The sequence below is a fragment of the Lepidochelys kempii genome, chromosome 4 (genome assembly GCF_965140285.1).
Source record: "Lepidochelys kempii isolate rLepKem1 chromosome 4, rLepKem1.hap1, whole genome shotgun sequence".
NCBI classification, from domain to species: Eukaryota; Metazoa; Chordata; order Testudines; family Cheloniidae; genus Lepidochelys; species Lepidochelys kempii.
The window spans coordinates 57,716,073-57,736,938 of record NC_136383.1 but is presented as its reverse complement, the minus strand read 5'-3'; the positions used below and the strand labels follow the sequence as shown (position 1 = coordinate 57,736,938).

The 20,866-nt window shown below is 44.1% G+C and overlaps 1 protein-coding gene across 1 annotated transcript; it reads left to right on the top strand.

Annotated features, from left to right (window-relative positions):
- The first annotated feature begins 2,398 nt into the window (after positions 1–2,398).
- On the top strand, positions 2,399–4,486 carry LOC140909967 (myb/SANT-like DNA-binding domain-containing protein 7). The gene is made up of 2 exons (XM_073340064.1): positions 2,399–3,249; positions 3,826–4,486. The coding sequence occupies exons 1-2, from the start codon at positions 2,667–2,669 to the stop codon at positions 3,909–3,911; spliced, it is 669 nt and encodes a 222-aa protein (XP_073196165.1). The 5' UTR covers positions 2,399–2,666; the 3' UTR covers positions 3,912–4,486.
- Positions 4,487–20,866: the final 16,380 nt, after the last annotated feature.

Below are 20,866 nucleotides of genomic sequence, written 5' to 3'. Positions count from 1 at the left end.
TGCTGGCTTCCATCACCTGTTTGGGAAACAGACATGGCACAAGACCCACAAACACCAATTTTTTTCCAGTATTTTGACACAGGACAATACAATAAGCCTTTTATCATCCAGAACAACAACTTTGGTAAATCCAAGAATCCTTTTATTTTCTCTTTACTGGTCAATAATAATAGATATATCTGACACAAATAATTTGTTCTTAATGTGGTCTGTCCTGAAAGGCTTCAACTAAAAACACAACTGGCTTTGCTTAACTTACCATTGCATCAACAACGCACACTTTGCAAGATGAATGACTCCAGTTTATATTTTGATGAGAGATGGGGCATGGGTTAGCACAGAACCATTTACCATTAAATAGTAGTCACAGTATCACTTTTTAAAAATATATTACATGAATATCAGGCTCATATAAGGCGGCAAAATTTACAGGCCTGGAAAATCCTCTGTTTACCTAGGGTGACATTATCAGCATTGGCAGTGACAGTGTAAACTTCTCCCCTTAGGACATGCCAAAGTTTCCCAACCCTATACTGGATGGAGGGCTTCTAGGGGTTAGCGAGTGCATCAGCCTCCATGCTTACTCTGCCCTTGGCCTCTCTGCTGAGACTGCCAACAAGGATGGCAAATTAATGCCAATTGGGATGATGGCTTTTTGTAATGTGCACACGTGTTCACGAGGAAATGGAATGAGACCACCAACTCATTTCACATAAGCCATTGAACACAATAGCCATCATATAATAATGAGTGAACTTATGGCCCTCATCTACCAAGGCTGAATTTAAGCTAGTAACCTGATGATAAAAGAATCCATATTCCATTTCCAATTCCCTGAGCTTGGTAGACTACCTGTAATATCTTTCCATAAGCTGTTGTTGTTAGGGTTCTGCTTTCAATCATTGCAGCTATGAAGAGTTGTACCATTTCTTATCAAATAAATTAGTGAGTTCTAGAAGTAGTTTTGTGCATTCTCCTCTCCTCTGAATTTTGCATCTTGTTGAGTTTTACTTACTGAAAAATGTTGGCTTTGTGTATAGATGACTTGTGTACATAGCCCAACCTGCCATTAATTTTCCAAGCGCTCTGGAAAACTGATTTTCCTAGTGCTTATTTTTCCCTCCCAGACTGTAAAGGCTTTGGGTGTAAATGTGTCCTCAGCATTCTGCTGGCCAGTTAATGGATATATTTCTCACAGCTCTATTCAGACCAATATAACTTTCGTACTATTAAATATTATAAATGTCTCTCTTTTGTACCATAAATCATTACAGAAAGATCTGGTAGGATAGACTGGGACAGACCTATACTTTTATCTCTTAAATCACAGGCAGCATTACTTCCATTGTATAGCAGCTGGCCTGAAAAATTCAAATGAGGAGAGTTCAATGTAATTATTAATGCCACTGATATGCCTTGCCTCACCCTCAGAAGCAACATTATTATCCTTTTCATTATCTAATGCGGAAACATCACCAGGGCTCTTATTAATAATTGCCGCTGTGACAGAACCACAGTATTTAGTTTTTTAGGGGTTTTTTTGTGTTTGTGGGGAATTTGTGTTTGTTTGTTGGGTTTAGTTTTTGGTTTTTGAAGGATGATTAATTAGGAAAACAAGAATTGAAGTCTCAACAGTTATCTCTATTTAAGATCATTCAGAAATGATACAATAAGAGAACTGTAACTTGGAAAGTAAACAGAGCAAAGTGGTCTGTGTACCAGTGTTCTCTGGGTCTGATTCTTCTCTCACACTGGAATAAATTCTGGAGTAATTGTACTGAACTCAATGAAAGTAAATAAGTATAAAGCCACTACAAGCAAAATTGAAATCAGGTCCTCTAAGACTAATCCACAGAACCCTCTTTTCCCACTGAAGTCAATAGAGAGTTAGGTCACTCAAAGGATGCATTTCTTACCTTGTAGGATCAGGCTTTATATTTCTAAACCAGAGCTAAATATTTCCTAGTTAGATGGTATTGTGTGAGTGTCTTCTACAAACAAGTTTAAAGAGAAGAGGGACTGCTTTTATTAAAATGCAGTTTGAATCTGTATTACTATAATTTGAGACTTCTAGTATGAGGCCTACCCAAAGAAGAGTGACACTGACCAGATACAGGGTAGCACAGGGATTCAGATACGTTACCCAAAGAATAGCACAGATCAAAGCAAACAATTTATAATGATTTATAAACTTCATATATTATCCATAGAACAGACTGAAAGTCAATTTAGCCTTGGGAGCTACTGAGTACTTCAACTTCCACTGAATTCAAGGGGAATGGAAGATGCCTAGGATGGCATAGATTCTAAGCCCTGGTCTACACTAGGACTTTAGGTCGAATTTAGCAGTGTTAAATCGATTTAAACCTGCACCCGTCCACACAGTGAAGCCCTTTAATTCGACTTAAAGGGCTCTTAAAATCGATTTCCTTACTCCACCCCTGACAAGTGGATTAGCGCTTAAATCGACGTTCCCAGCTCGAATTTGGGGTACTGTGGACACAATTCGATGTTATTGGCCTCCGGGAGCTATCCCAGAGTGCTCCATTCTGACCGCTCTGGACAGCACTCTCAACTCAGATGCACTGGCCAGGTAGACAGGAAAAGAACCGCGAACTTTTGAATCTCATTTCCTGTTTGGCCAGCGTGGCAAGCTGCAGGTGACCATGCAGAGCTCATCAGCACAGGTGACCATGATGGAGTCCCAGAATCGCAAAAGAGCTCCAGCATGGACCGAACGGGAGGTACGGGATCTGATCGCTGTTTGGGGAGAGGAATCCGTGCTATCAGAACTCCGTTCCAGTTTTCGAAATGCCAAAACCTTTGTGAAAATCTCCCAGGGCATGAAGGACAGAGGCCATAACAGGGACACGAAGCAGTGCCGCGTGAAACTGAAGGAGCTGAGGCAAGCCTACCAGAAAACCAGAGAGGCGAACAGCCGCTCTGGGTCAGAGCCCCAAACATGCCGCTTCTATGATGAGCTGCATGCCATTTTAGGGGGTTCAGCCACCACTACCCCAGCCGTGTTGTTTGACTCCTTCAATGGAGATGGAGGCAATACGGAAGCAGGTTTTGGGGACGAAGAAGATGAGGAGGAGGAGGAGGTTGTAGATGGCTCACAGCAAGCAAGCGGAGAAACCGGTTTTCCCGACAGCCAGGAACTGTTTCTCACCCTAGACCTGGAGCCAGTACCCCCCGAACCCACCCAAGGCTGCCTCCTGGACCCAGCAGGCGGAGAAGGGACCTCTGGTGAGTGTACCTTTTAAAATGCTATACATGGTTTAAAAGCAAGCATGTGAAAGGATTACTTTGCCCTGGCATTTGCGGTTCTCCTAGATGTAGTCCTAAAGCCTTTGCAAAAGGTTTCTGGGGAGGGCAGCCTTATTTCGTCCTTCATGGTAGGACACTTTTATCACTCCAGGCCAGTAACACATACTCGGGAATCACTGTAGAACAAAGCATTGCAGTGTATGTTTGCTGGCATTCAACCAAAATCTGTTCTTTCTCTCTCTGTGTTATCCTCAGGAGAGTGAGATATAATTCATGGTCACCTGGTTGAAATAGGGTGCTTTTCTTCAGGGACACATTCCTGCTGTGCTGTTTGCCTGTGGCTGAACAGAAATGTTCCCCGCTGTTAGCCACGGGGAGGGGGGAGGGTTGAGGGGGTAGTCACGCGGTGGGAGGAGGCAAAATGCGACCTTGTAACGAAAGCACATGTGCTATGTATGTAATGTTAACAGCAAGGTTTACCCTGAAAGAGTGTAGCGACTGTTTTATAAAATGTGTCTTTTTAAATACCGCTGTCCCTTTTTTTTTCTCCACCAGCTGGATGTGTTTCAATGATCACAGGATCTTCTCCTTCCCAGAGGCTAGTGAAGCTTAGAAAGAAAAAAAAAACGCACTCGAGATGAAATGTTCTCCGAGCTAATGCTGTCCTCCCACACTGACAGAGCACAGACGAATGCGTGGAGGCAAATAATGTCAGAGTGCAGGAAAGCACAAAATGACCGGGAGGAGAGGTGGAGGGCTGAAGAGAGTAAGTGGCGGGCTGAAGAGAGTAAGTGGCGGGCAGAAGACAGGGCTGAAGCTCAAATGTGGCGGCAGCGTGATGAGAGAAGGCAGGATTCAATGCTGAGGCTGCTGCAGGACCAAACCAGAATGCTCCAGTGTATGGTTGAGCTGCAGCAAAGGCAGCTGGAGCACAGACTGCCACTGCTGCCCCTCTGTAACCAACCGCCCTCCTCCCCAAGTTCCATAGCCTCCACACCCAGACGCCCAAGAACGCGGTGGGGGGGCCTCCGGCCAACCAGCCACTCCACAACAGAGGATTGCCCAAAAAAAAGAAGGCTGTCATTCAATAAATTTTAAAGTTGTAAACTTTTAAAGTGCTGTGCTTAATGTGCTGTGTGGCATTTTCCTTCCCTCCTCCACCACCCCTCCTGGGATACCTTGGTAGTCATCCCCCTATTTGTGTGATGAATGAATAACGAATGCATGACTGTGAAGCAGCAATGACTTTATTGCCTCTGCAAGCAGTGATCGAAGGGAGGAGGGGAGGGTGGTTAGCTTACAGGGAAGTAGAGTGAACCAAGGGGCGGGGGGTTTCATCAGGGAGAAACAAACAGAACTTTCACACTGTAGCCTGGCCAGTCATGAAACTGGTTTTCAAAGCTTCTCTGATGCGTGCCGCGCCCTCCTGAGCTCTTCTAACCGCCCTGGTGTCTGGCTGCGCGTAACCAGCAGCCAGGCGATTTGCCTCAATCTCCCACCCCGCCATAAACGTCTCCCCCTTACTCTCACAGATATTGTGGAGCACACAGCAAGCAGTAATAACAGTGGGAATATTGGTTTCGCTGAGGTCTAAGCGAGTCAGTAAACTGCGCCAGCGCGCCTTTAAACGTCCAAATGCACATTCTACCACCATTCTGCACTTGCTCAGCCTGTAGTTGAACAGCTCCTGACTACTGTCCAGGCTGCCTGTGTACGGCTTCATGAGCCAGGGCATTAAGGGGTAGGCTGGGTCCCCAAGGATACATATAGGCATTTCAACATCCCCAACAGTTATTTTCTGGTCTGGGAAGAAAGTCCCTTCCTGCAGCTTTTGAAACAGACCAGAGTTCCTGAAGATGCGAGCGTCATGCACCTTTCCCGGCCATCCCACGTTGATGTTGGTGAAACGTCCCTTGTGATCCACCAGAGCTTGCAGCACTATCGAAAAGTACCCCTTGCGGTTTATGTACTCGCCGGCTTGGTGCTCTGGTGCCAAGATAGGGATATGGGTTCCGTCTATAGCCCCACCACAGTTAGGGAATCCCATTGCAGCAAAGCCATCCACTATGACCTGCACATTTCCCAGGGTCACTACCCTTGATATCAGCAGATCTTTGATTGCATGAGCTACTTGCATCACAGCAGCCCCCACAGTAGATTTGCCCACTCCAAATTGATTCCCAACTGACCGGTAGCTGTCTGGCGTTGCAAGCTTCCACAGGGCTATCGCCACTCGCTTCTCAACTGTGAGGGCTGCTCTCATCCTGGTATTCATGCGCTTCAGGGCAGGGGAAAGCAAGTCACAAAGTTCCATGAAAGTGCCCTTATGCATGCGAAAGTTTCGCAGCCACTGGGAATCGTCCCAGACCTGCAACACTATGCGGTCCCACCAGTCTGTGCTTGTTTCCCGAGCCCAGAATCGGCGTTCCACAGCATGAACCTGCCCCATTAGCACCATGATGCATGCATTGGCAGGGCCCATGCTTTCAGAGAAATCTGTGTCCATGTCCTGATCACTCACGGGACCGCGCTGACGTCGCCTCCTCGCCCGGTATCGCGTTGCCATGTTCTGGTGCTGCATATACTGCTGGATAATGCGTGTGGTGGTTGATGTGCTCCTAATTGCCAAAATGAGCTCAGCGGCCTCCATGCTTGCCTTGGTATGGCGTCCGCACAGAAAGAAGGAGCGGAACGATTGTCTGCCGTTGCTCTGACGGAGGGAGGGGCGACTGACGACACGGCTTACAGGGTTGGCTTCAGGGAGCTAAAATCAACAAAGGGTGTGCCTGTACATCAAGGAGTATTTCAGGCAGGACTGCACGGAGGGTTCCAATAAGAAATGGTGCACCAAAGTTATCGTTCTTATTGGAACAAGGAGGTTAGCCTGGCCTCTGATTGATACATGGCTAGATTAACCTCGCTGCGCCTTCTCTGTGACTGACTGCAGTGTGATCTAGACAGGGGAGGAGGAAAATGAGTCCAAAACAAATCTGGTCTATTTCTTGTTCTGACCCACTCCATCGATCCTTTACATCTTTGGCTGGCAGCAGACAAAAAAGGCGCGAAATGATTGTCTGCCCTTGCTTTCATGGGGGGAGGGAGGGTGGGAACGGGGTCCTGACGATATGTACCCAGAACCACCCGCGACAATGTTTTAGCCCCATCAGGCATTGGGATATCAACCCAGAATTCCAATGGGCAGCGGAGACTGCGGAAACTGTGGGATAGCTACCCACAGTGCAACGCTCCAGAAGTCGACGCTTGCCTCGGTACTGTGGAAGCGCTCCGCCGAGTTAATGCACTTAATGCACTTAGAGCATTTTCTGTGGGGACACACACACTCGAATATATAAAACCGATTTCAAAAAAACCGACTTCTATAAATTCGACCTAATTTCGTTGTGTAGACATACCCTAAGAGAAATACTTTAGGATTTACAGATATTGCCCACAGCACAGATTGACTGTGACCTGACAAAAACAGTTTATGATTTACGGTAGTAGACTTTTTTCCTAAGCAAGCAAACAAGTGATGTGAATAATTAATTTGGTTAATTAATGGTCCTAATGCCTTGTGCAGGGCTCTCAGCTAGCTGAGTATTTCGCTATTCAAATCTTCCCAGGCTTAGAGATTTTGCAGGGTCTGTTTTCTGCTTACTTTTCCAAACCTCAGAACTTCCTAAGCAGAAAAAAAATCTAAACATAATGCGGTGAATGAGACAGTTATTTGCATTATTTTTTATGAATATCATATATGGCTCAATTTACCTGCTTGATACGAGCCTGCCTGTCTGCCTGGCGTTAAATTAAAGGAGGCTGTTAGGCAGAGAAACAAACAAGAAACAAAACAATGGTGAAGATAAAATATACGGGGGTAAACTATTTCAAGAGAGTTAAGATACCAAAGCTGGGCCATTAATTGGAAGATGCTATTTTCAAGGTGCCAGACAGAATTATACTTGGCTGGTTTGCCAAAGGTGAAAGCCTAGATGTCAAAAATGTCATAAACAGTTATAAAAAACCTCCAGGAAAAAGGAAGAGGGTTGACCAGCCAGAGGTAGAGGATGGAAGGGCATCTCTGACAGAGAGACACTGAGTGCAGGCTGCAGGAGCTGACTGTCTCCCCCAGCCAGAGATGGAGGCAACTGGACTCTGTGGAATTTACCAAAGCTTGTAAGAAAAGATGAAAACATAGGGAAACATTCATAGAAGCTGTTATCGATGTTTATTGGGGTGAACTTCCAGCAAGCTTAAATCCAAGTTCCTTTTTCCTTATTTTCAAATCCCAATTTACTTCCCGTTTGCCCCAATTTACATAGTAATATTCTTAGCTATACCTTAACCAATCATTTAACTGAAATTTACCTAACCAATCCTAATATATTGTAACATGATTAGCTAACCAATTATATTCCAACACTTTAATTAGTTTATCCCCAGCAAAATTAATTATACAGCAGACAAAAACAATCACAGAACCAGACAGAGACCATGCAAATAAACAATAGCAAAGTGGGAACTATAATGACAAAACAATACAGAAGTGAGGATTTTACAACTACATCTATAAAGACATAGGGTTTTTTTAACTATGTCTATTGATAAGTGAGTTCTTACCAAACAGGAAACTATCAAACTAAATTTCCTTTTACATCTTCGAGGCTCTTTTCTTTATCTGGAGGTAATAGATCGGCTCACCTTTCTAACAGCCCCAGATTGCCTTATTTCAGTAAGACTGGTTTGTAAGTGTGTGAGGACATGACCGTACGCTTTCCAGCTTATGGCTGCTCCCACTGTTTAGCAAAAGGCCTTAGCTTAAGAACAGGGCCTCAGACTGTCACAGTAAAAGAAGGCCCTTACACAGGCAGACAGTGATTTTAATTCTTTCTTTTATACCTCTATAACTAGCTAAATGATAAACATATACCTAAATTCTTAAAGTATAGGCCTTTACAGACAGGCCTGAATATCTATATCCTAACAGAGGCATTTATTATTATATCCCTTTGTTTTGCATGCTATGTATCTTTGAGTGAATAAACAATGCTTTGTTTTTAAATAAGCTGTTTCTGAGTCTTTTTAATCAACTGCTGTCATAGGCCCCTGGATAGGCTTACAGGCACCATACACAGCTGGCATATTAACACAACTGATAGACAAGGGGCTGCAGCAGCCCAGAAACCCTTACCAAGTGTGAGGTCAGTCTAACGAGACAATTCAATTGACAGCAGGATACCAAGGGACGAAAAATAACTTTTGAAGTGGTAATGAGAGTGGCCCATTTCAGACAGTTGACAAGAAGGTGTGAGTAACAGTAGGGGAAAATTAGTATAGGGGAAATTAGGAAAATCTTGGTATCCTGCTGTCAATTGAATAGTCTCATTAGACTGACCTCACACTTGGTAAGGCAACTCACATCTTTTCATGTATTTATACCTGCTCCTGTATTTTCCACTCCATGCATCTGATGAAGTGGGTTTTAGCCCACGAAAGCTTATGCCCAAATAAATTTGTCAGTCTCTAAGTGCCACAAAGACTACTTGTTGTTTCATTTATAACTAGTAAGTCCTGCATTTCCACCCCCTACCTGGCTGCATGGATGCATTGGCATTGAGATGCATCTATTCTACACTACACTGATGATGCACTGAAAGCTTTGATGAATCCCTGATGCCCTAGCAGCTTCTGCTATGCTTGTTGAAAAGCAAACTGTAAAGTCTAAATGTACTCATTACGTTTTACACCTATTTGTTTCACTAATTATGCAAGAGAGTATACGTATAATTGTCATATAATTGTCACTTAAACCCTTTTTACAGATTCCGGAAGACTCAAAAGTGTTTTGGTTAATAAAAAACTAAGGAGGACTGCAAGAAACTACACTATAGGGATCAGATGGATTTAAACACTATAGGGATCAGACATCGTGATGGCAGTTGCAATTTAACCTGGATAAATTAAGGAAATTTATATTAGCAAAAATTATCTAAACTGCTCATATTCACTGATTAGCTCTGAATTTGTAGGATACTCTAAAGGAAAAAAAAAATCAAGTAGCAACTAGTATCACGAATTGTGAGAATACCAGACAGAGAATTTCTTAGAGAAACTGCTTGATGAGGAGAAAATTAACTAAATTTAGAGAGCTATTTAAAGGTGACCTGCAAGATATTTTTTTAAGAAAACAAAAATTTTAGAATTATGTTCTGGATGTCCCAGCTAGCCATGATGAGATGGCACAAGGCAACTATATTTGCTGTGGTAAACATATAAAGCTAGAAGATGTGTGGAAATAAGTTACATCAGACTTAGAAAGAAATCTACTTTAAGGAGAGGAAAACATAAAACTATTATGAGGAGACTGCTCCAGATTCATAATATTGGCATGCAGGGAATTTAGACGCTAGATAACATTCTTGAAGGGGAGTTCACAGCACTGATTTTTCCTAAAAGCCTGAATGTTGCAGAGTGTTGTCCAGTACAGGCTATGCTACAGCACAGCACCTCAGTAACCCCAGCTTCCCTCTCAGACAAACACATACTCACATGTTCAAAAAAATTCCACATTTTGGGGAATTTGATTTACTAACACCAAACAAACAACACACAGTTCTTTAGGTCCTCTGCAGCCTATTCTCCCCCTGCTCAATCCTCCCCCCCGGCCCCGCCACTCCTAATACAACACTTCCACTTTGTTGCAGGGTTCTTTACAGCCCTTCTTCTAGAGGATACACCTAATAAATTTTTATCCCTTGACACAGGGTTTCCTCGCTCCTCCTAGGGGCTTGCCTAGAGCCCTAGTTCCTAGGTTGCAAGATTTTCCAGCCTTGCTCCATTTGCAAAAGAGCCTTCCTCCAGGTTTCTCCTCTTCTGATAGAGATATAAGCTTACATTTTAAGCTTACATTTACATTACATACATAGAGATATAAGCTTACAGGGTGTGACTAAACCACAACTGGGAGGTGTGATTGCAGCATCTCTGTCTAGCTGAGCTAGCTTTCATTGAGCTTAAAGGGGCAGAATCTTGGAACAGGGCTAGATGAGCTTGGGCCACAAGTATCCTTACTGTATTTCTGTCTTTATAAAAATATAAAAGCATCATAGAATCATAGAATATCAGGGTTGGAAGGGACCTCAGGAGGTTTCATAGATTCATAGATTCATAGATATTTAGGTCAGAAGGGACCATTATGATCATCTAGTCTGACCTCCTGCACAATGCAGGCCACAGAATTTCACCCACCACTCCTAAAAAAGACCTCACACCTATATCTGTGCTATTGAAGTCCTCAAATTGTAGTTTGAAGACCTCAAGGAGCAGAGAATCCTCCAGCAAGTGACCCGTGCCCCATGCTACAGAGGAAGGCGAAAAACCTCCAGGGCCTTCCAATCTGCCCTGGAGGAAAATTCCTTCCCGACCCCAAATATGGCGATCAGCTAAACCCTGAGCATATGGGCAAGATTCATCAGCCAGATACTACAGAAAATTCTTTCCCGGGTAACTTGGATCTTACCCCATCTAAAAACCCATCACAGGCCATTGGGCCTATTTACCATGAATATTTAATTACCAAAACCATGTTATCCCATCATACCATCTCCTCCATAAACTTATCGAGTTTAATCTTAAAGCAAGATAGATCTTTTGCCCCCACTACTTCCCTCGGAAGGCTATTCCAAAACTTCACTCCTCTGATGGTTAGAAACCTTCGTCTAATTTCTAATCTAAATTTCCTAGTGGCCAGTTTATATCCATTTGTTCTTGTGTCCACATTGGTATTGAGTTTAAATAATTCCTCTCCCTCTCTGGTATTTATCCCTCTGATATATTTATAGAGAGCAATCATATCTCCCCTCAACCTTCTTTTAGTTAGGCTAAACAAGCCAAGCTCCCTGAGTCTCCTTTCATAAGACAAGTTTTCCATTCCTCGGATCATCCTAGTAGCCCTTCTCTGTACCTGTTCCAGTTTGAATTCATCCTTCTTAAACATGGGAGACCAGAACTGCACACAGTATTCCAGGTGAGGTCTCACCAGTGCCTTATATAACGGTACTAAAACCTCCTTATCCCTACTGGAAATACCTCTCCTGATGCATCCCAAGACGACATTAGCTTTTTTCACAGCCATATCACATTGGCAGCTCATAGTCAACCTATAATCAACCAATACTCCAAGGTCCTTTTCCTCCTCCGTTACTTCTAGTTGATGCGTCCCTAGCTTATAACTAAAATTCTTGTTATTAATCCCTAAATGCATGACCTTACACTTCTCACTATTAAATTTCATCCTATTCCTATTACTCCAGTTTACAAGGTCATCCAGATCCTCCTGTAGGGTATCCCTGTCCTTCTCTAAATTAGCAATACCTCCCAGCTTTGTATCATCTGCAAACTTTATTAGCACACTCCCACTTTTTGTGCCCAGGTCAGTAATAAAAAGATTAAATAAGATTGGTCCCAAAACTGATCCTTGAGGAACTCCACTGGTAACCTCCCTCCAACTTGACAGTTCACCTTTCAGTAGGACCCGTTGTAGTCTCCCCTTTAACCAATTCCCTATCCACCTTTCAATTTTCCTATTGATGCCCATCTTATCCAATTTAACTAATAATTCCCCATGTGGCACAGTATCAAACGCCTTACTAAAATCTAAATAAATTAGATCCACTGCGTTTCCTTTATCTAAAAAATCTGTTACTCTCTCAAAGAAGGAAATCAGGTTGGTTTGGCACGATCTACCTTTTGTAAAACCATGTTGTATTTTGTCCCATTTACCATTGACTTCAATGTCCTTAACTACCTTCTCCTTCAAAATTTTTTCCAAGACCTTGCATACTACAGATGTCAAACTAACAGGCCTATAATTACTTGGATCACTTTTTTTCCCTTTCTTAAAAATAGGAACTATGTTAGCAATTCTCCAATCATATGGTACAACCCCTGAATTTACAGATTCATTAAAAATTCTTGCTAATGGGCTTGCAATTTCTTGTGCCAATTCTTTTAATATTCTTGGATGAAGATTATCTGGGCCCCCCGATTTAGCCCCATTAAGCTGTTTGAGTTTCGCTTCTACCTCAGATATGGTGATGTCTACCTCCATATCCTCATTCCCATTTATCATGCTACCATTATCCCTAAGATCCTCTTTAGTCTTATTAAAGACTGAGGCAAAGTATTTGTTTAGATATTGGGCCATGCCTAGATTATCCTTGACCTCCACTCCATCCTCAGTTTTTAGCGGTCCCACTTCTTCTTTCTTTGTTTTTTTCCTATTTATATGACTATAGAACCTTTTACTATTGGTTTTAATTCCCTTTGCAAGGTCCAACTCTACTTGACTTTTAGCCTGTCTCACTTTATCCCTACATATTCTGACCTCAATAAGGTAGCTTTCCTTACTGATCCCTCCCTTCTTCCACTCCCTATATGCTTTCTGCTTTTTCTTAATTACCTCTCTAAGATGCTTGCTCATCCAGCTTGGTCTACAACTCCTGCCTATGAATTTTTTCCCCTTTCTTGGGATGCAGGCTTCCGATAGCTTCTGCAGCTTTAATTTAAAATAATCCCAGGCCTCCTCTACCTTTAAACCCATAAATTCTTCAGTCCAATCCACTTCCCTAACTAATTTCCTTAATTTTTGAAAGTCAGCCCTTTTGAAATCAAAAACCCTAGTTGCAGATTTATTTTTGTTAATCCTTCCATTCAGTTTGAACTGAATTAGCTCATGATCACTTGAGCCAAGATTATCCCCTACAACCATTTCCTCTATGAGATCCTCATTACTCGCCAAGACCAGATCTAAAATGGCATCCCCTCTAGTCGGTTCAGCAACTACTTGTTGAAGGAATCCATCAGCTATCGCATCTAGGAAAATCTGAGCCCTATTATTATTACTAGCACTCATCCTCCAGTCTATATCTGGGAAGTTAAAGTCTCCCATGATCACACAGTTTCCATTAGTATTTACTTTATTAAAAACATTAAAAAGGGCTCTATCCATATCCAAATTAGATCCCGGTGGTCTATAGCACACCCCAAGCACTATCCTAGGGGAGGCTCTAATAGTTTTCTTCCCCAATTTAATTATTGCCCAGACAGACTCAGTCATATCCATTTCATCGCTTCTTATTTCTTTACATTCTATCTCATCATTGATATACAGTCATCTAGTCCAACCCCCTGCTCAAAGCAGGACCAATCCCCAACTAAATCATCCCTGCCAGGGCTTTGTCAAGCCTGACCTTAAAGACTTCTAAGGAAGGAGATTCCATCACCTCCCCAGGTAACGCATTCCAGTGTTTCACCACCCTCCTAGTGAAAAAGTTTTTCCTAATATCCAACCTAAACCTCCCTCACTGCAACTTCAGACCATTACTCCTTGTTCTGTCATCAGCTACCACTGCGAACAGTCTAGATCCATCCTCTTTGGAACCCCCTTTCAGGTAGTTGAAAGCAGCTATCAAATCCCCCCTCATTCTTCTCTTCTGTAGACTAAACAATCCCAGTTCCCTCAGCCTCTCTTCATAAGTCATGTATTCCAGTCCCCTAATCATTTTTGTTGCCCTCCGCTGGACTCTTTCCAATTTTTCCACATCCTTCTTGTAGTGTGGGGCCCAAAACTGGACACAGTACTCCAGATGAGGCCTCACCAATGTCGAATAGAGGGGAATGATCACGTCCCTCGATCTGCTGGCAATGGGATTTGCTTGGGCTCCCAGATGCCAATAAGATCCCCACCTTCTCCAACAGTTCTTTTGAGCTTTTGGCAGGCTCAGCATTGGGAGAGTGCAAAAAGTACTCCCGAGGGACAGGAGAGGATATGGCCCTAGAACTTCACAAAGTGATCTACAGTTATTTAGAGAACTTATACTTTTTGAAGGTTCTACCATCACAAGCAGAAGGATGATGTGCTGGGTACCCAGCACTGTAACTTTCACTTCAGTCCATTTCCTCAGGTTGCCAGAAGTTTATGATTGTACAAATCCTACTGAAGTCAATAGAAGTTCCATTGACTGCAATGGGATATGTTCAAAATATATCTTAGATCTGAAGAAAACAGAACAATAGTGAATTCTCTTGCAGTATTCAGAGAAATTGAACATGAGAGATACAGGTTTACTTCCATTGCTACCATATGGTCTACGCCCAATGTAGTAAATGGAAACACTTGCAACAACTTCAAGGGGCTTTGAATCAAGCCCCTAAGCAATCAGAATGTAAGCTTGTACGTCATAGCGGCCATGAGCATGCTGGCAGTAGACAATGGAAGTACAGTGATAATGACTGTACAATGGAACTCTACATGGGGATTAGGGTTGGCAACTTTCTAATTGCACAAAACCAAACACCCTAGCCCCGCTCCTGCTCCGAGGCCCCACCTCCACCCACTCCAGCCCCCCTCCCTCCATTGCTCACTCTCCCCCACCCTCACTCACTTTAACTGGGCTGGGGAGAAGGGCTGGGGTGCAGGAAGGGATGAGGGCTCCAGCTGGTGGTGCAGACTCTGAGATGGGACTGGGGATGAGGGATTTAGGATGCAGGAGGAGGCACTGAGCTGGGGCTGAGAGGTTTGGAGTGTGGGAGTGAGCTCAGGGGTGGAATAGGGGTTTGGGTGTGGGAGGTGGTGCAAGTGATGGTGGTGCGTAGTCTGGAAGGGAGTTAGGGTGCAGGAGGGGGTTCCGATCTGGGGCAGGGGGCTCAGGGTGTAGGCTCCAGCTGGGCAGCGCTTACCTTAGGTGGCTCCTGGTTGGTCGCGCATCAGGGTTAAGGCAGGCTCCCCCTCTGCCCCGGCTTCACGCTTCTCCTGGAAGCGGCCAGCATGTCTGGCCCCTATATGGAGATACGCTGCCTGCACCTGCAGGCACCGCCCCCGGAGCTCCCATTGGCCACGGTTCCCAGTCCATGGGAGCTGCGGAGATGGCGCTGGGGGTGGGGGAAGCACGCAGAACTTCCCTGGTTGCCCCTGCACCTAGGGGCCAGACATGCCGGCTGCTTCCAGGGAGCTGTGCAGAGCCAGGGTAAACAGGGAGCCAGCCTTATCCCCGCTGCGCCGCCAACTGGTCTTTTAATGGCCCAGTCAGAGGTGCTGACTGGAGCCACCAGGGTCCCTTTTCGACCGGGCATTCCAGTCGAAAAACCGGACGCCTGGCAACCCTAATGGGAATAGATGCCTATATGGATCAGATTGCTATCATAGCTGATCCACGATTGGGGCCCTAAGGCACTATTATTTCCACCGTGTTATGGGGTGTATAGAGCCCACGCGGGCCTGGCAACCAAGGAGTTAATGTAGGAACTGCCAGCCAGTGCTGATTAGCAGCCTAACAGCAGCTGAGAGAATAAAAGAGCTGAGACACAGAAGAGCAGGATGGCCACCCAAGGTGCAAGGAGACGGTCCTGCAGAAAGTTGGTGAGAAACTGTCCCAGAGTGACCACAATCCAAAGAAGGGATGACCAGAGCCACAGGCTGCAGAAGCCTACAGAACCAAGGGAGATAGGAAGGAGCTCAAGTTACAGCAGAAGAATTGTTGAGCACTGATTCTGCCTGCCTGGGTTAAGGGTCCTGTGCAGGAACCAGTGGAGTGGGTGGGCCTGGGTTCCCCTATCTACTCCTTAGCAGAGACTTAAGAACCAAAGAGGTTCCAGGCCTCTTGAGGACAAGGACCAAACATAAGGGGAAACCTGTACATCCCAATGGGACAGAAATTAACATCCTTGTCTCCAGAATAGGACTATAGAGACTCAGACAAGAAGGGCAAACTGATGGTCCTCCCAAACATGAGCAGACTCTGTGCAATGCACTGTCTGACTAAAAGGGAGATCTAATGACTGGAGCACCAATAATAATTATTAATAATAATTAGGGCCTAAATGTTCAAAGTTTCGTTTGTACTATTGACAGCCAATAAACAGGCTTAAAACAATTTAAATCACAGAATTTAGAGGAAGTCCTCTGTACAAGAAAGCAAGGTGTGTGGTACCAGAAATTGCTGTTCACTGGTAGCTAAGAGAAATAAATACTTCTACAACCAAAGAACTGCTCTATCCCATAATTCCAAAAGTGAGACTATTTGTCATAAATTAGATTGTAAGCTCTTCATAGCTAGGGACTATGTTGTCTTATGTATTTGTACAGCACGCAGTACCATGCAGCTCCAATATGATTAGGGTCTTTACAAGTCACTATAATAAAAATAAAATATTAATGAACTAATTACTATTATCCCTGCAAAGAAAACATAACTGCATAAGTAGAGAAAGCAGAATGATGATACAAAGACAATATCTTTGGACACATGCAAGATAGCCAAACAGGTCTCCTAACATACTTATTAAATTCAGCCAGCAAATCATTTCCAACATCAATTTGGAGCAACTGAAATGTGGTTCTAATGGCTGGACAGATGACCGTCTGCTACTTTTAATGGAAGTAACACTGTCTTCTGCCGGATGTGATTGAAATCTATCCCTTTTTCTTCTCTATTAAGGTGGCCCATCCTCCAAATTGCTTCCATGGAAGAATTGTGTTATGAGAGTTTGCACTTGGTTGGCGAGTCAGGATAGAAGGCTGCTGTAGCTGCATTCTCTCTTAAGAGACAAATGTCCTTCATAGCCACTATACGGTTTGTTATATTCCCCCCCGCCCCAATTCCATTGTACTCATCACCATATCATACAGAAGTTTCCCAATACAAACTTTGTTAATAATTGAGTTGAAACTTGTGAGCAGTGAGAACCTTGCTTCCAATCTCTCCTTGTTGCTTTGTTTCCAAAACAGCAGGTCAAAGTATGCTACAGAACTTTTAAAGTGTGGCAGCAGGGTCCTCATGGAAAGGACTGCATAGCAGCGAGCGTGCAACTGATTTATTTCCCAACTTGCCAAACCTTAAATCTCTGTGTAGACAAAGCCCTTAAATTCATACATACCTTTTTTTTTTAAATCAGAACTTTCCTTAAAACAAATTAGAAAGAATTAGAATCTTATTCTACATGCATCCTCACACTGTTAAAAGTATGTTGCTTCTTGCTTGATTTTTTTTTTAGTCTTTGACAAATTTAAGATGCATTTAAAAAATTCAAATGATTTACTCTTCTTTATAATTAGGTATGCTGATTAGAATAGCTTTTATATTACACTGTAGTTTTCCTCTAATGGTACAGAGGCAGTAAAATCTTTTTGCAATAGATGGGAAATTGGTAGACTTGACTGGTGCACATTCATCTGAAATAAGTTAAAATAGTCCAGTGGTTCTCCAACTTTTGTACTGGTGACCCCTTTCACATAGCAAGCCTCTGAGTGCGACCCTCCCTTATAAATTAAAAACAGTTTAAAGTATATTTAACACCATTATAAATGCTGGATGTAAAGCGGGGCTTGGGGTGGAGGCTGACAGCTTGCAACCTCCCATGTGATAACCTCGCGACCCCCTGAGCGGTCCCGATCCCCAGTGTGAGAACCCCTGAAATAGTCTACAGAAAAAATGTACTTGTAATAACTTTTAAACTCTCCTATATTTCTCCTCCCCCGCCCGCCCCTCAGCATTTTTGTTTAGTACCTCAGAGGAAAAAATAAGTCAGTAACAGTTAAGTTATTGAAGTTACACTGATGTAAAAATGGTGTCAATGAGATCAGGAACAGATTGTATTTCAGTTCCTAGAGGGGCTATTATCTCCATTAAAAAGCTTTCTTTGTATTATCAAATCATCATGCTGTTCTATAATTTGTTTCCTTTAATACAGAGTAGCAAATTAATCTTATCAGCATGTAGGTTAAAACAAAATAATATATGATTAAAAATTGCTATTGTTACACAGTATGCAAGAATGAAACTACAGTACATTCCAGCTCATCTTCCATATTAATAAGAAGTAAGGAATGATGTGTCTTGAGTATTACTTCTCTAGTTTCAAATTTTTGTTTAAGCAAGCAAATAAGAGGACATAGGAGAGGGAAAATGGGAAAAAGAATACCCTCTGAGGTAAGCTGCAAAGAGTAGCTTTTTGTTCCACTTTGCATGTTAAAAAATCTAACTCCTGGCATCTTCAGTCTTCAAATTTCCAGTTTTCAAACCATTCCTCATACTACCAGTGCCTGACTCAGTCTTCAGCATCTTTCTGCATACTGACCTTATACATGCCCAACCATTCATTATGGAATAAATGGAAAGTCAATGTTTTGGTCTGATTTATCTTGTAATAAGTAATAAGTAAGTAATAACGAAAGCACAGTCAAGCAAAAGAAATAAAAACAAGATTTCTCACCTATATATGTAGTTTTTTAATTTCAGTAAATGGAGTCCTAAATTCTTTGTGGTTCAGATCACAAAAGCACTATTGTGTCATACACAGTTTAGCCAGTGACAAGTATAGCCAGAGATCTGAACGGTGGTTAATATAGTAAAACCATTTTCTTTTTTGCTGTTAAAATATTTTTAAGCTAGAACTGTCCTTAAAACAAATTTAAAAGTCTCCTGTTTGCCTTTACATTCAAATGGCATCTGCATGCCATGAATTCCTCCCTATTTCACGGAGAGCCTTCTGCTAGGAAGCATCATTAAAATGTCTGTTTCACAGAGACCATATACAACTATGTGGCTAGTGAAAGAGTTACAAAGACTTTTAAAAACTGTTTTGATATTTATAGAGTTCTCATTTAGAAATAATCAGGATCTATTAACTCCTGATGGGCCTCAGTAACCCCATTCCTGAAATTTGAGAGTATGGAGAAGTAGGGTTGCCAACTTTCTAATTCCAGAAAACCGAACACCCATGCCCTGCCTCCAGCCCTACCCCTTCCTGAGGCCCTGTCCCCCACTCACTCCATCCCTCCTCCCTCTGACGCTTGGTCACCCTATCTGCAGGAGACTTCCCGTGCCCATGGGTTCCTTGACCAGGGGGCTGCAGCACTGCCATGCCCGGTGTGAAGGTTGGTACCCAGAGCGAAGGGGCCAGAGATTGGCCACCTGGCACTGAGGGGGCTCTGCTCTGCCTGGGCCCTGGGCTGCTGGCTGAGTTTTATTGTCTGGTTTTATTGCCTTTTTTTTTCTCTGTCTGATTATGATGGTGCCCAGGAGGACTCCACTCTTCCAGGGGCTGCCTAAATCACCCGCCCAGGAAGGGAGGAGGGTGGGTTGGAGGGGAAAAGATGTGGGGGGTGTGGAGGAGAGAGGATGGGGAGGGAAAGAGGCCAAGGATGAGAGCAGGGTGAGGGTGAGAGAGGGCAGTGAAGGAGAGAGGAGGGAGTATGGGAGGGGTATGTGGGTAGGATGGGGATGCAGGGGGAGGCAGAAGGGTAGAATCATAGAATCATAGAATATCAGGGTTGGAAGGGACCTCAGTAGGTCATCTAGTCCAACCCCCTGCTCAAAAGCAGGACCCATCCCCAATTAAATCATCCCAGCCAGGGCTTTGTCAAGCCTGACCTTAAAAACTTCTAAGGAAGGAGATTCCACCATCTCCCTAGGCAACGCATTGCAGTGTTTCACCACCCTCCTAGTGAAAAAGTTTTTCCTAATATCCAACCTACATGTGTATGGTGTATGGTATAGGTGTATGAGGATGTGGGGGGCACAGGGGTGTATAGGGACAAAATGGGAGTGCAGCAGTATATGGAGGTGAATGGCGTGCAGGGCTGTGGGAGGTGAGGGACATGGGGGTGGCAGCTCTGGGAGGTGGAGAGGATGGGTGGTAGAGCACTGTAAGGGGTACAGGGCTGGGATGGGTAGGTGTGAGGGGCAGGGCGGAGTGGGATGGGGGAGGGATGAAGTGATGGGGTGCAGGGCTGTGGGGGAGGAATTGCCCAGAGTCAAGTGCTGCTGGGGCCAGCAGCAGACACAGGAGGATTATCCTGGGCTGGGGAGGCAGTGCTGCCAGGGCAGAGGCAGTGCTGGGATGGTGCTGCTGGGCCGGGCCTGCCCCGACTCCTTGAGGAGGCTACGCTGGGCTGGGCGCTGGATTCGTCTCATTTTCCTCTCCTCTCCTCCAGCAGCCCCATTCCCAGCACTCAGAGATGGGGATACCTCGAACTCCTGGGTGCCAGCGATGGGATGACAGATGGAGCACAGCTATAGGAGGAGCACGAGGAGAAGAAGAGGGCCAGCAGCAGCGGGAGAGGCATCCACACAACCCCTCAATAGCTGCCTACTGAGCGCTCGCGAGTCGCGCTAGTTCGTCCCCAGCCCTGACCCAGCCAATGGGAGCTGCGTCTGAGGGCAGGGAAGCAGGCGTATCCCCCTGGCCACACCTAAGCCTTGGACCTGGACATGCCGGCTGCTTCCCGGGAGCTATGCAGCATGGAGGGTAGCAGGGAGCCTGCCAGCTGGACAGTCAATGGCCCAGTCAGCAGTGCTGACTGGAGCCGCCAGAATCCCTTTTCGACTGGGTGTTCCGGTCGAAAACTGGACACCTCATCACCCTATGGAGAACGGACAAATACAAATGTATTTACTATCTATAGGTATCTCTAAAATTATCATCATTATAATGTCAGTCAAGATTTCTGCCATTTCAGGTTAAAAATCTCATGAGAACAGCTCATCATGGTTGCCAAACTAGATCTTTACGGTATGTCTACAAACAAAGAAAAACCTGT